This window comes from Melanotaenia boesemani, chromosome 12 (genome assembly GCF_017639745.1).
Source record: "Melanotaenia boesemani isolate fMelBoe1 chromosome 12, fMelBoe1.pri, whole genome shotgun sequence".
Lineage (NCBI taxonomy): Eukaryota > Metazoa > Chordata > Actinopteri > Atheriniformes > Melanotaeniidae > Melanotaenia > Melanotaenia boesemani.
Genome location: NC_055693.1, coordinates 27812170 through 27827439, shown reverse-complemented (window position 1 = coordinate 27827439; position 15270 = coordinate 27812170). Strand labels below are relative to the sequence as shown.

At 39.9% G+C, this 15270-nt stretch overlaps 1 protein-coding gene across 6 annotated transcripts in view; it reads left to right on the top strand.

The window, feature by feature from the left end:
- Positions 1-13613, top strand: part of hdac4 (histone deacetylase 4) — a 145831-nt gene extending 132218 nt beyond the window's left edge. For all 6 annotated transcript variants that reach the window (XM_042000818.1, XM_042000816.1, XM_042000819.1 and 3 more), the window contains 3 exons: positions 5799-5883; positions 7251-7392; positions 9301-13613. In XM_042000818.1, coding sequence (XP_041856752.1) covers positions 5799-5883; positions 7251-7392; positions 9301-9340 — 267 coding nt within the window. In that variant the 3' untranslated portion in view covers positions 9341-13613. The remainder of the gene's footprint in view (positions 1-5798; positions 5884-7250; positions 7393-9300) is intronic.
- Positions 13614-15270: the final 1657 nt, after the last annotated feature.

Here is a 15270-nt window from a genome sequence, read left to right as displayed (position 1 = left end):
AAATCGGACACAACGGATGATCTGACAAACACTGACTGAAACCAAGGGCTATTCAACTTGAAGACAACTAACGAGATGCAGGTGGAGTGAGCTAACAAATAAAACCAGGCAATCTAATGAAAGGGAAATAAAACAGAATGCAACACACCAATGGGAGGAACTACAAAATAAACAAGAAAAAGGAACTCAAAGTGACAAGACTAAAAGAACCCCAATCCCAAATCCACAGACCATGACACTAAGCCTGTTAATCCTTAAAGAAAGCTTTGTTTTCTGTCAGTATTTACAGCTTATTTTAATGTTTCCTTTCATTAAAAAGCACATTTTTAAACTTCTTGACATGTTTACATTATGTTTTTTGCTTTCATGTTGCTATACTACCTGCTTATTCTAATGCAGGGAGGGGGCTGGAGCCTTCTACAGTCAGTAAAAAGCGAGGCCACAGACAGAAGGTTAAATCTAATTAGCGTGTGCTGAGTGGAATTGAGGTGGAGAAGCTACTTGTGTTTTGTTCTAGCCATGAAGATGGCAACCCGGTAATGGCATTCACGTCTTCTTAGAGACATTGTAGTGTACCATCATCAATACCAGAGGTCATGGGTCTCGGTTCCTCAGGCAGCTGTGCTTTGCCGCTACACTAATTCTAGTGTTTGATGCTGTCCCAGTCATTGATATGGGTTACACCCCGAGTAGGTTTTTTATTCATAATTCCTGCGCTTAAGTGGGAATGAAAGTATTAGAAAGGGAGATAAAGTAAATTCATTGATGTTCTGATGTGGTTGGGGCAAGATTAGTGATTTAAAAGATTCCTGTTCTTTGAGGGAAACTATGTAAAGTCATTCTCATGAGATGAGAGGTGTTTATTTTCTTCTTATTATTTTAGCAAAATTTTAAAATGTAAAGTTTGAGCAGCACAAATGCATTTTTGGGGATTAATAAGTGCTACAAGCAGACTTTTAAATGCACATATACATGATTGAATAACCCCGCGTACCTGCGCTGGACCCAGCAGTGACTCAGAGCTTCAGTACTGAACACCGCTATGACATCTGGTCAGGCTTCAGGAATTCAAGGACAGCTCAGAAGGGTGGATGCTTTTAGCTGCCACAGAGACATGTGTGCAGGGCTTCCAGGTTAAAGACACTCTTGTTACAACGCCAACCTGCAGCCAAATAATGTGATGTGAACCAGGGGCTTTGCTTCTTAGGTTTCAGTTGCCTGCTGGGCACTCCTGCTGGCAGAGGTTTGGAGGAGGTCTCTGGATGGGTGCCACAGGGAGCTGAGAATTTGAAAATAGGCAGGAGACAGGGGGCGTGAATTGCCTCAGCCCTGCAGGGCACCCCTCTCACCCAGGGCCCCCGTCACTGATACACATCTGAAAACGCTTACCCTCACACCTCTTCCAGCAGGGTCAGCCCGGGTCTAGGGATCAGATAATAAAAGGAAATGGAGCAATCATTTGAAGTTTGGAGGGAGGAAACTATTGTTATTAAGCAGTTGTGCAGAGCTGTACCTGTGCAGGTCTTCAAAGACAAGTTCGAGAATAAAAATAAATCTAATGCAGGTGGTTTATGTATATATGTATGTAACATTTACATATAGTGTTTTACAAAGAAAAAGAATTAGGCAAATATTGGTGTGGGTGAACAGGATGCTTTGATAAACTCGCGGCCAACACAAAAGTTCTCATGATTTAACCAACTGGCTCTTTGGCAAAAAGTGATTTCAGCTGCTTGAACAAAGACAGATCTTTCAGTTGTTTGGAGCTTTGATAGCTGATAGCAGTAGGAAAAAAAGAGGCTAAAATGTCCCTGATCAGATCAAAACAGCTGGAAGAAGAGTTTTATCATCTTGGCAAAGGTTTTTGTACTAGACATGGAATGTCTCTGGAAAACATCAGTGGGGGAATAAGCTGAAGGACAAGATTGAAAGCCTGTCTTTTGTTTTGTTTTTTAATCAGTAAGTCTTGTAAAGGCATAGAATAGAAACTCTGAGGAATTCTGAGGGAATTTTAGGCATAAAGGGGAGTGTACCTTCATCAACCAGCAGCAGGGCTGTCTGGGGAACAAGTGAACCGCAGTCTGCAGTGTCCACTTTGAATGTGTCCTTTGAGTGAGTTTTTCCTTAAATAAATTTTAGTTTGTGCTTGTGTGCGTTGGCTGAGTGGGATCAGGCATTAGACCACAGCTGGATTAGCCTTGCTTTTGTTTATGCAGCTTTAAACTGCCTGAAGCTTTGTATGGTCTGGAGGTGACCTGAACCCAGTATATTACAATAATAGAAATGTCTGATCCAATTATAGTATCTGGAGTTGCATAAATCACAAAGTACGAGTTGAATGGCTTCTTCTTTGGTTTGCTAGTTTGGTTTGACAGATGCTGCAGGTGGGCTTATTGCACACTGGCAGAGGCGTTTTCAAATTACATAAAACATTGACAAAACACTGAAATCTTCAAATCCTGTAGCTTATATTCTTTAAATAACATTACATGATATATTAATTTTTAAAAGTTATTATTGTTTTTGTTTTGGCAGATTTTAGCAGCCACAATACTGGAGCTATAATATCCCAAAAGTGTTCCTTACATCTTACTTCCTGTGCGGCTTGTGCTTAAAGTATTTTACTGTTTACTTGTGTGAGGAAATAGAGCTGTGGTTTTATTGGCAGCTTAGGAGAAGTTGTGCTATAACTTGCTTTAGGTTTCTTTTGAAAGCAGCTCAAATTAGCAGAGAAAGAGAAGAACAAAAATTACTGAATGAACGGACTCTTTTTTTTCGCCTCCACTGCTGTAATGCATAATCGTGAAGTCTCTCTTGTTAAATAGCTCATGAATGATGCATTCGCAAGTGCACTAGTCAACTCTGAACTCTGGACTAATTGATGATTGTTCACTAACAGATGTTGGGCAAGTCCAAACTGTGGTTGTTAGCATTTATTTGATAAACAGCTAGCTAATATGCTAATTGTTAGCAGATGTCTGTGAGGCTATTGTGTGTGTTTACACCCTGGTTACAGTAAGACGCTCAACTTCACCTGTCCCCTTTTGGGCCCGATTATTCCCCTCCACCACCCACAAGGCAAATCTCCACCCGTTATCGGAAAAGGTCACCCTGCTTTGCACAATGCACATCATTACCTTGTTCAGTTAGCATAACATAATCAACTCATTTTACTAACTGCCAACATGTACACACCGACAAAACGGTAAACAATGGATACCTTGTGCACTTTCTTTTGCTGAACAAGTGGAATTCCTTCTCCTTTCCACTGTTTTGGTTTGAGCCTCCCTTAGGAATGTTTTTACCAGAGCACATTCCTGACTCTCAGCTCATGGCTTTCCATGGTGTCTCAGTTTTGTTGGCCAGGGCTTTCTGCTTTGGACAGCTGTGTCACACATACAGAAGTATACTTCCTCAGACATTACTCAAAACATCACAAAAGACATCTTCATCCCTGTGTCTGTTAAAGACTGCAGCATGTCTGATGCTACTAAGACAGAAGTAATGCTGTGGCCAGGAGCACAAACTTAATTCAAACAGAAATGTCACCATGGATGATGTCGTAGACAAATGTCTGCTTTTTCATTGTGCACTTGTATGTATGTGTGCTTCTGCATATGTGTGTTTGCCATGCCTGCCGGGTGGGGGCCCCTGGGGTACCATGACAAGAGCCATTAAAGTTTATAAGTGTGAGGCCCGGCTGTCAATCAAACTGACAAGCTGCCCCTGTCCAACTCTGCTCTGAGGTGAACTCGGCAAAACCCCAGAGAACCCCTGACCTTGCTTTGACTGGAAGCTCAGGCAAGCTGGATTAGCTCGGCCTGAGTAAAACGGGGCTGGGACTGGTTTGGCTTGTGGGAGTTGATGACTGACTGTAGCCTAAAACTTGGAGCAGTCTATCTTGACTGAAAGATTGATGATTTTAGGCTCCAGACTGGGAAATTTTGGGATGGGAGAGATGAGTAAGTCCTGCTGTCTTCCCCTCGGCCACAGTTATGGTGCTATGGGACTTTGAGATAGTGTTTACCAGTATATGAAAGGCCATCAAATGGACTCTGTTACATGAATTTATTTACATTTCATATACAGTTTACCACTGTGTAAAAAATACAGTTACTCTTCTCTGACTACATGAATAATCTGTTGAATATAACAGTCTTTATTTTTAAGAAAATTTCAAATGGCACCTCATACCATCACAAAGGCTTTGATGCCTCGATGGTCTTTTAATCTTTATCATGAAAAACCAAACATCGGTTATTCCCAAAAGCAGGTGAAACATGGACTGTCTCACTGTCCTTCCATCCACCTGTTCCTCCTTGTGTATTACAGTTTCCTGTTATAGCTTTGGATAGAATAGCCCTAAGCCCATGTGGCTTTATTGATCGTAGTAGCGTGATTGTGGTAGCAAAATCACACATCTGACATTTGCCTTTACACTCTGAGTTTCACCCAAATGTGTGTGTGAGACAGATTAACTGTCACCAGTTAATCTGCTGATTGTTGGGTTATTTGTATATTTATAAACCTTTTTTCCCCTCTCTCCTGACTTTTTTTTTAATAAGTCATTGTCACCAAACCTTACTTGTCAAGTCGTTCAAGCTGACTGTGCTGTCCAGAATTCTGAAAATCAAAAGGCAAACAACCACATCCAAATACCAGTACAAAAACTGTGTGCTGCACCTTAGTCTGTTCCTGAGTGCATGATGTAGCCTGTCGTGCCACAGTAGGATTAAAGTATCCGTCTCCTCAGACTCCCTTTTCCCTCGGCCCTGTTGACCCCTCCCATACACTATTTGTTTTAATTAAAAGAAAACTTTCAGCCCTGGCCAGGCGAGACCAACCCACAATGACTTTTTCCTTTACTCTCTGGCATCCTGTTCCCAAATCTTAAGCCAAACTTTTTTTTTCTCTCTCTCTCTCTCTCTCTCTGTGTCTCTCTTTGCATGTTTCTCAGTTAGTTCATTATTCCACTGGAGTTATGACAGAGCAGAAAAGGGATGTGTGTTGTCTGTGGTGGAATGTAAAGCTCAACAAGCCTGTTTGACAAAATGGGATGAAAAAGAGTCAAATGAGCAGTCGGCCAAAGGGGAAATTGAATCATTCCGGGTTGGGAAGGCACTTTGGGGAAAAGCTATGTTTCCTCTGAATTGTGGCTTGGAGAGTTTCATGGACTTAGCTGTCCCTTGCTGAGGTGTGTGTGTGTGTGCATTTGTGTGAGCAAGCAATTTCCAAGTGTATGCATCTGGACACACTCACATGTGTCTTTCAAGTGGGATGCAGAACAAAGCACACACTGTAGTTTGTGTCAAAGAGTAGCAACGCTGTCTCTGAGTGGGAGGAGGTGTGCATCTGCAGGCGTATTTTTTTTTATTGTGTCAGCATCTCGAGATTGTTCCCAACCTCTTGGAAGGACTTAACAGTGGGTTGTGGTCCACATTTCAGAAATGATCCTTTAAATCAGGAGGGACCCACATGAGGTCAAATGAGGCTTTGGAAAAACTTCTCTGAACACCTGTCAGTCACATTCATACAAATACTTATCAAGCTGCGCCCATTATATCTAAGAAAAAGTGCCCTGACAGATTTAATGCATATAACTGATGTTTCTTGCAGACGTTGGCACAGAGTCATTTCCCTCAGTACCAAGTTAGAGCACCTACATTTTTGCACAAGTGCTTTAAATAATGTTTAATGTTTTTTTCCTTTTTGAAAGGCACAATGTTGATACTTTAGAAAAAAAGGACAGAGTCATTAAGTTTAAAAAGTTTTCAACATTATTTTCCTTCTTTTTTCAGTTGGATCCCATTCCTGACGAGGTGCTCCAGCAGAGACCAAATATCAATGCTGTGCGTTCTATGGAGAAAGTAGTCGAAACTCAGAGTGAGTAGATCACTTACAGCTACAGCAGACACACCAGCTGACAGCACATACATTTTTCTTCATATTTTTTGTCTTACTTCCTTACCTAACCCTTAAAGACCTGATGCATCCATCAGAAAAGGATTCTACAATCTAAGCATAGACAGACATAATTGTAATGTTTTCAATATTGAATTGGCTAGAAACAGCAAATCCGAGGCTTCAAACATTTGACTCTATGTTGCTCTACTGCAGTTATTGTTCTTAAATTATTAAAAAAAAATAACAATGGTTTCTGCTCTGAGTTTTTAAGATACAGAGGGGGGGGTAAAACAAGGGAATTCTTTATCACCTGTGCTGTTTGCTATTCGTATAGAAAGCCTTGCTGAAGTCATTCATCAAAAAAACACCCAAATCCAAGGACCCAAAGATAATGATGGTTCAGTATACAAATTGGCATTATTTGCTGACGATATAATGCTTTTCTTATCCAGCCCCTTGCCGTCTATACCTGAGCTCATGCTCTGTCTAAATAAATTTGGCTCAATATCAAGGTACAAAATTAATAAAAGTAAGTCATGATGATCTCAGGAACTTGGCCATTAGAACTAACAACAGTGTTTCTTTTCACTGGTCTAAACAAGGATTTTGGTACCTAGAAGTGATAATTACACCCAATGCTACACAATTATTCTATACCAATTATAACAAACTAAACAATCAATTCAAAAGCGACATGAAACGATGGACACCCCCCTTTAAGCCCTACCTGCAAAAGTCCCAGTGATTATCTTTAATTTAGCTGATGAGCTGATTTGAGTTCTAAGTTTATCTTGCCAAATAAAAGACCCAGAATTGGGCTCAAAACTCTCCTGCTCCCTAAAGACAAGGGTCTCTTTCTGTGTATGTACCGCTAATGTGCCACCAAAGAGCGTTTCTATGTTGTTAACTGTAAAAATTAGTAAGATGAAAGTTTTAAAAAAAATAAAACTCATCATAATTGGTTTTGAAAATGGTAACATCCTCCATAACACTCTCCGCTTATGCACATCAGAATTGAAAGGGGAAAACATGCATCAGCTGACCTGAAAGGGGGACAGACATACTCATACGTTGCAGCTAGTGTTGATGGATTCAGGGTGAAGGAAGCAGTTGGCAAACTGATTGTTCGTAGATGCTGCATTGAATCCTTTCGCATGCAAAACCCATCATGGACAAAAACAAATATGAACCGTGGCTTTTGAGACGTGGGGCAACATCAAGACACACAAAATGATATATTTGGACAGATTTAGTTTTGCAGAAAACTCTGAGGTTATAGAGCAGTATATTTTTTTAAGCAAAGCTTTTGGTCATCATGCCTTCATTCCCAGTATTCTGTTTTGCAGGTAAATACTGGCGTTCACTGCAGCGCTTGGTCTCTACACTCGGTTGTTCACTGAGCGAAGCCCTTCAGCGGGATGCAGATGAGGCTGAAACCGTCTCTGCCATGGCCTCATTGTCTGTCGCTAACAAGCACATTGGAAAACGGTCAGTGGAGTTTTCTGTTTGTTACTCTGCTAAATGAAAAAAAAAGGTTCAACTTGTCAGAAAAATTTTGTTTGCTATCCTACTGAAAGTTGGTAAATATGAAGCCAGGAGCCAGGGAGGTTTTAAACAGCTCGCTCTGTTTAAAGCTGAAGTAAAAACCAACTAGTATCTACAACCAAGGTAGTGACAAAAACTAAATTTAGCTCTCTACAAACAAACGAATCGGTATGTGATCCACTTATCTTGTAACATGATGGGATCAGTTACAGAGATGAAGCCACATGTAGCGACAAACTCTGTTCCTGTCAGGATGGGCAATAAAATTATCTTGAAGTTACATCAAAATTAGATTTCTGGCAGTCTGTGTGATGGGCATTGTGCCTTTTCAATTGATCCATTAATACAGTAGAGCTTACAGCCTGTCCTGCAGAAATAGAAGCGACAGCAGCCAGTGTGTCGCTGTTCGAGCTAGTGGCAGGAAGTGAACTGTAAATAAGTGTGGGAGGATCAGTGGACATGAAATAGCTGAAACTGAGTGTTCTCACATTACCTTCCCAAAATATTGAGGTAACAATTAATTCAATAAGGTTTTACTTTCCAAAATGCTAAATTTTCGTTTACTACAGATCTACATGCAGCACATTTATTTTGCTTCTTATTCTGTCTTTACCCACCGTCCCACACACACTCTCACAGATCTGTAGATGCACTAAACCAATATGTGCAGAAGCAAGGCTTGTTGGGTGACCCTGCTGCTACCTGTTACAGCATTTAAGCTTTTTCAAGCAGTATACATATATGTTTAAAAATTTAGATATAAAGATCAAAAATAAACTGACATGGTTTTAGAAGCAGATCCTGCAGTTTGAGCTCAGAAACTCCATCCTGAATTATGTAAAAATATATGTATACCAACTTCAGACTCCTCATTTCCACTGTACACAGAGAGAACAGCACATGCTATTGCTGGTGAACTCCAAATACAATGGATATAAAACACTCATCCCTCATAAAAAAGTTGTTTGTGATCTTAAAAAATGGGAACCAAAATTAATTATTAAAAAAAAAAAATTAGAATTCCGTTGAAAAACAAGTTAGTCTAATAAGAAAAATTATAAAAAGTAAGAAACATACAGTGAACTGGTTCCATAAGTGTGCACACCCATATATAAATAGTTTGTTAAAACACCTTTTAATTTAATCTTAGTATCCGGACTTGTTGGGCTACACCTGCCATCGATTAAAGAGACTGTGTGTTAACCCCAGTTAAAGTTCAGCTGTCCTTGTAGAATTTTTCTGACACTCAGTTGCATGCTACAAGAAAAACAAGGGTTTGCAGAGAGCTTACAAAGCATCAAGGAGATCTTATTGCTTAAAGGTATCAGACAGGAGAAGGGTACAAAACGAATTTCCTCAGCATTGAATATACCACTGAACACAATGAAAGTGGAGAAAATGCATAACAGAAAGAGAAAATGTGTTATGATCTAATGGATCCCAAGCTTAAACTTTTTCACTACAATATTTTCACTACAAATAAACTTTTTGTATCACCAAAACAATCTCATACCCACTCTTAAGCATAGTGGCGACAGCAACATGGTTTGGGATTGCCTTTTCTCTGCTGGAATTGGGTATTAGAGGAATTTCACCTTTCAATACTTCAATAACAACAAGCGTACATCCAAGTCAACAAAGGAATATCTAACCCAGAAGAAAATGGAACATGCCTTTTAACATGGGTGTGTACATTTTTTTTAACTGCTGTAACATGTAATGTTCCCAGCAGCAAAGGCAGATAAAATGAATACTAATGTGGTGACAAAATATTCACTTTCTAGGAGCCAAACACACAAATAAGACTATTTCATGGTTTTTATTTTCTTCACGATGTTCTCTTTTTCTCAGAGCTGAAGAAGAACCAATGGAAGAGGAAGCTACAATGTAAAGAAACACCACTCAGACCAGTCTTAATCTTAGTCCTCATCCTCATCGTCAGTCAGTTCTAATTAACAGTAGATGCCTCTCCTTCGTCTCATCACTGCTGTAACAAAGTGGCATCTTGTTGGCGGGAGCCAACAAGCAGCACTGACATGCGCCATCCTTAAAGGAAGCGGACAGCTGAGAAGGATGACCGAGGTGTGCGCCCATTAGCATTGACAGGGCAGTCGGCATAAACCAGTTCCACTTGATGACATCAGAAGACTGAGTTAGTCCTCCCACTGGGACCGACTCGAGTGCTTTTAAAACACTAGCATGATGTACTTCTGACTGTTGGTCTGAACCATACATAGGCATTCTGCAGCCGTCTGCTTCTCCTGCTTTACCTTCATCTTCTAACTTTCATGCGGACCACCAGAGCTGTTGTGATTGTGACTCTGCACTAAGGGAGGAGTCCCTCTGTTTCAGGATATCTGAAAGAAACTAAGTTGTTAAATTTTCTTTTCCCAGGTTATTCAAAGTCACAGATCAGAAAATAAAGAAACTGTCGGGGTTTCCAAAATTATTGCCAGTAAAAGACTGAGCATTTGTGCCTTTTTTTTTCTTTCTTAACTCCACTTAAAGAGCTTTGCCTTACAAACAGGTTTTTGGATTCTCTTTAGCCCATTAAATATTTTTGTCCTGGCAAGACCTGAGCTGCCTGCATGCTGTTAGCACATAGACTGGGCGACCTTTGGCATGTTTACCTATAATTCCCTGCAACCAGCCCACCATCTTTGCATTTTGCCCTCATTTCCAGCCTGGAAGGTAGTTCCCAGACACAAGTTGGAGATGGCTCAGTTGAAAAGGTGTTTGTTTGAGGATCACAAATGCCCCAGTACTCCTGGGTCAAAAGAATATTTAAGTAGCATGCACTTTACTTAAGAAAACTGTATGAAAACTAGAATCTTCTTTGTTAATGATAACAACACAACAAAACCTGACAGATTTTCATCAGTGGCAGTAAAATTGGACTCACTGTTTGCAGATTATTGAGGGATGTAATTCATTTCATGTGGGCCAATTTGTTTAACTAGCCCCTCTCTGTAGGACAGATATGTTTCCGTGGTAACAAGGCTCATACCACCTGGGATTTTCCAGAGGTTCCCACAGCTGGTTTAACATCTTGGTAACACATCTGCTCCCCAAATGTCAGGTGCTATGCAGCAGGTGTGTGTGCGTGTGTATGTGTGTGTGTGTCTGAAGGTCTGCTCAAATGCAGAGAAACACAAGCTGTTTTTCATTTATGTGAAGCAATATATACATGTTTAAAGTTGCTTTACATTTAATTATTTTTTAACTTTCTTAAGAAACTAAGTGAAATGAGCATATTAGTAACTTGAAATAGGACAGAGATGATTAGAGTTTTAAACCCTGCACCGTGTGGATTAGTTTCAGAAACAGTTAATACCTGTTGTCATTATTGTAGAATCCCTTAAAAAGAATTTGTGTGTCTGTTGTCTTAGAATAAGATGTTTTTGTTTTTTTGTTTTTTTATCTACAGACCATGTTTAGTACAGTAGCCCAAACTCTGGCTCCAAAATTGACCTTTTACACTTTTTTGCCACCACCATAGTTTATTTCCGCTAATTTAGAAAGAGGAGGTGGGGCTTTAATTGGTTGCAGTCTGTAAGTTCACCACCCGATGTCCTCCCTCTTCATAACCATCCTTTCGACTTGTGCTCGGCCCTCTGGGTAACTACCTTCTGCCACCTTTTTTTTTTTTTTCCTTCCAGTGAACAGAAAACAGAGCGCTGTAGTGTTACGGCTGTTTACTGTACATATGACACTGATTTCCTGAGGATTCCTGCCACACACACACACACACAAACATCAATGACTACTTGTGTTGAATCCTTTCCCTCTCGTTCACTTTGTCGCCCTACAGTGGACTGTAGTGACTTAGTTTTGTAACTTTTTTTAATGTGTTAACATGTTGTTTTGTACATGCTGTCTACTCTTGTTTCTCTACTACATTGTATAGATGACACACTTTGCAGCAAAAGAGGGTTCAGACTCAGTTTTTCACCTGAACACGTCTCTTTTGGTGGGAGTGTTGGGAGGAAAACGTTTCTACTTTGTAAAATGATGGACAATTGTGTATTTACTGTCTGTTCATAGTAGATTTATATATAAAAGAAATGAGTATATTATATATATCTATACATAATGAAATACTTTGACCTTGCTGGCATTGAAAAATGAGACTTTTCATGGGTCAGACTTAAAGTCTGCCCTGTTTTTTTGGGTGTTACTGAAGGCACTGCTTGCTGTCTTGGGTTACAGTTAGATTAGTGTTCAACTTTTTTCTTTTTTTTTTTTGTCTGACATGTTTGTCTTTGGACAGTGATAACTTTATTTATCCCACTGGTACCACAGCACTGTTACTGGGGGTGTGCAGATGCCCTCTTCCCTGCTTCACATGTTCATGCACATTTCTGTATCATTCCATACTTTTGATGTAATATGTTTAGCTGTTATTGTAAAAAAAAACAAACACTGGTATTGGGTGGCATTAATCAGACTTCAGTATTTTGAGGAATGTGAGATGACAATTCAGAGTTCTGCACTTCATTTCCTCATGACTGTTCGTCTCTCTTTAATGTTTACAAGTTCTTCCTGTAACGTCTCTGAGAAGGAGGGAAAGCTGGATTTGAATCGGAAGTCGGTGTCAAAGGATGTAAATTATTTGATCTTTTATTTATCAGGCCCAAATTAGCTTTGATCTGAATTAACTCTGCATATGTTATTATATCCATCATTTATGGTGTGTAAGGGATTATTCTCGATTTTCAGTGGAGTTTAGTGGGACTTTTCCTGGATCCAAAAAGTTTGGTCTGTACAGCAAGGTTTTGATACTAACCTTTGTTTAAAATTGGACTTTTTTTTATAAAAATAACTTCATCTGTCTTAAGCAGGATTTCCATATCATGTGTTGATAATTGCTGAAGTTTTTTCTGAATGATATCAGTGTAACTTTTCACATTTTGATTGAACGTATCTGACCCCTGATGCTAGAAATAATGTGTAATCCTGCAAATGGAGCTGAAAAAAGTTTTGAAAAATGGCCTGCCTTTCTCACCACTTCTACAAATGACCAGAGGGGGTCAAAATATTCACTATTCTAGCTTTTATGTGTGTGTGTGTTGGTAAATTTACAATAACAGGGAGAATGTGTTGACACAAATCCAAGATTGCTGTAAATAGTTTTCCATAAACTGCAAAGATAGTTTTTTGTGTGTGTATTTCTCTGTGCATTCCTCCTTTTATTAGTCTCCTACAGATAACACCACTTTCTTCTCTTTTTGTCACTTCTGGACCTGTTTGTTTTTGCCGTACAGGCCCGTTTGCGGTCGGGACATGAGCATTTGTCTTACCAGGCTGTCCTGCACAACTCCTCATGTTGGACACACACACATCTCTGCACATGCTTACACACAGCCTTTGTGCAGCAGTGCCAGTCGTGGTTTTCCTGCTGTTTAATACTTCAGTTTCTCAAATGCAGCCAAAACTAGCACTGTATGGCTACTCCAACCATCTGTCTTCACAGTTAGTCTTAGAACAATGTCCAGTTACAGAAGAGAAAAAAGACATTCCACTTTGTTAGAATTTCCATTTATCAGGGGTCACTGGTAATAAATGGACTTCATTCCTCTTTTGTCTCTTTGCATGATCTGTACGTCTGCATCCACTGCCTAGCTGTCTGTCTGTCCTCATACCAGCTCCAGCTCTATTACCCCGCTTTCTGTTTCTTTTGGGGAGGTGTTTGAATGCTTTCCGTGTTGTTTTTTTTTTACCTGCAGCATCTGTAGAATCCTAATTCTAATCATCCGACCTGGAAGACATAAGTTGATTTAGCACATTTTGTAATTATGTAGAAAAGCGAATTGTTTTAGAGGTGCGCTTTGTAAACTGCAGCAACAGAATGGGCGTAGTTTTCATTCCAGAGGAGATGTGACTTTGGATTTTTTTTTTTTCTTTTCACATCTGGACTTTTTAAAGGGCTCCAGCCAGATGTTGGTCCATTGTTAAGGTGCTCCATTCCAGTAAATATACCAGGTATCTCTATGACCACTGTGGTTAAAAAACAAACAGTTCTAGGTTTACATGTGTACAATTTTTTTTCATTCTGTTTTTGACTTGTTCTGCCATTGTTAAAAAAATAGTGCATTTTTCTCGGGAAACCTTTGCTCTAACATGTTGTCTTTGACATGTACGATATAAAGTATTGTTTTGGAAAATTTTGTCTGCACTGTCTGCTTTTCTTATGTCTATATTATTGGTTATTGAGAAAAGGGATCCAGACACTCAGGGTAGTTGTAATTACAAGTGAGCTCACAGGACAGAAAATCAATGCTTCATTTACTGACGTGAAATGAAAAGTGAAGCAAATAGAAAGTACATAATCTATAAACCATCATGCATCCAAGTGCTATGCTGATGGACTTCCAGTGAAGGCATCATGATGGAATAATGTCCTGGCAACTTCCCTCACTTGTCTTAAATCCTATTGAGGACTCATGGATCCCTTCTCAAACAGGACATTTACTGATAGAGAAGAGTAATCCATTTCTTAACATAATTTATTAGCTGAGTATGGCACTGTATACACTTACTGGTCACTTTATTATGTTTTCAATTGCTTAAAAACACAAATATCAACCAATGTAAAGTATTTAGTCATGTAGACATAGTCCAGACTTACTGAAGTTCAAACTGAGCATCAGAATGAGGAAGAAAGGAGATTTAAGTGACTTTGAACGTGGCATGGTTGTTAGTGTGAGTATTTTTGAAACTGCTGATCCGCTGGGATTTTCACACACAACCATGTCCAGGGTTTACACAGAAGGTCTGAAGAAGAGAAAATATCCAGTGAGCAGCAAATGTCTGGACCAAAATGTCTTGTTGGTGCTAGAGGTCAGAGGCGAATGGGCCTACTGGTTGGAGATGATAGACAACAGAAAATCAAATAACTGGTTAAAAACAAGGTATGTAGAATAGCATCTCCGAATACACAACACGTCCAACCCTGAAGCAGATGGGCTACAGCACCAGAAGACCACACCGGGTGCCCCCTGTCAGCTAACAGGAAACTGAGGCTGCAATTCACACAGACTCACCAACCTGGACAAAACATTGCTGATCTGAAGAGTCTCCATTTCAGCTCCACATTCAGATGGTAGGCTCAGAATTTGGCAGGAACAACATGAATCCATCCTGCCTTGGATCGACAGTTTAGGCTGCTGGTGGTGTAATGGTGTGGCCGATATTTTCTTGGCACACTTTGGGCTCCAGGGCCAGACTGGTCCAGGGGAGGAACGGGACCATTCCTGGTGGCCTGGGCCTTCAATGGCCTGACTGGCCTGCTTGTAAAAAAATAAATAAATTCATGATGCAGCTGATTGGCCTCCCCTGCCTGCTACTGGCATCCAGTGATACAGGTGAGACAGCTGGTGAGGAGCTGCAGAAAATTTTATCTGAACATCACATGATGATCACTAGTTGAGACCCTTTTTATGTAGCTGTAATAAGGACCCTGATGCTACTTATGTCAAAAATTTATTCTGTTGTTGCTGTGGCTTGTTGCAGTGCTGTTGGATATAAAGTAGGTCCTAAATAGGATTTCCTGTTATCATAGATAAAGCATTAGTTAATATGATGTGCTGTGTTAAACTGACAGGCGGACATTTTGATACTTTGGCTGCTTGGACTGTACACAGGTCCACATCTGTCCGTGTCCAACTCAGAAACAGCTGTAAACCATTCCAACGAAGAACAATTCATTAGTCCAGGTTAAATGCTAATAAGACTTAGAGTTTATTGTCGTTCAGACATACAGTGTATACCGAACGAAATATTGTTGCATAATAAGGAACTTTTTAACTGAATCAGTGTTTG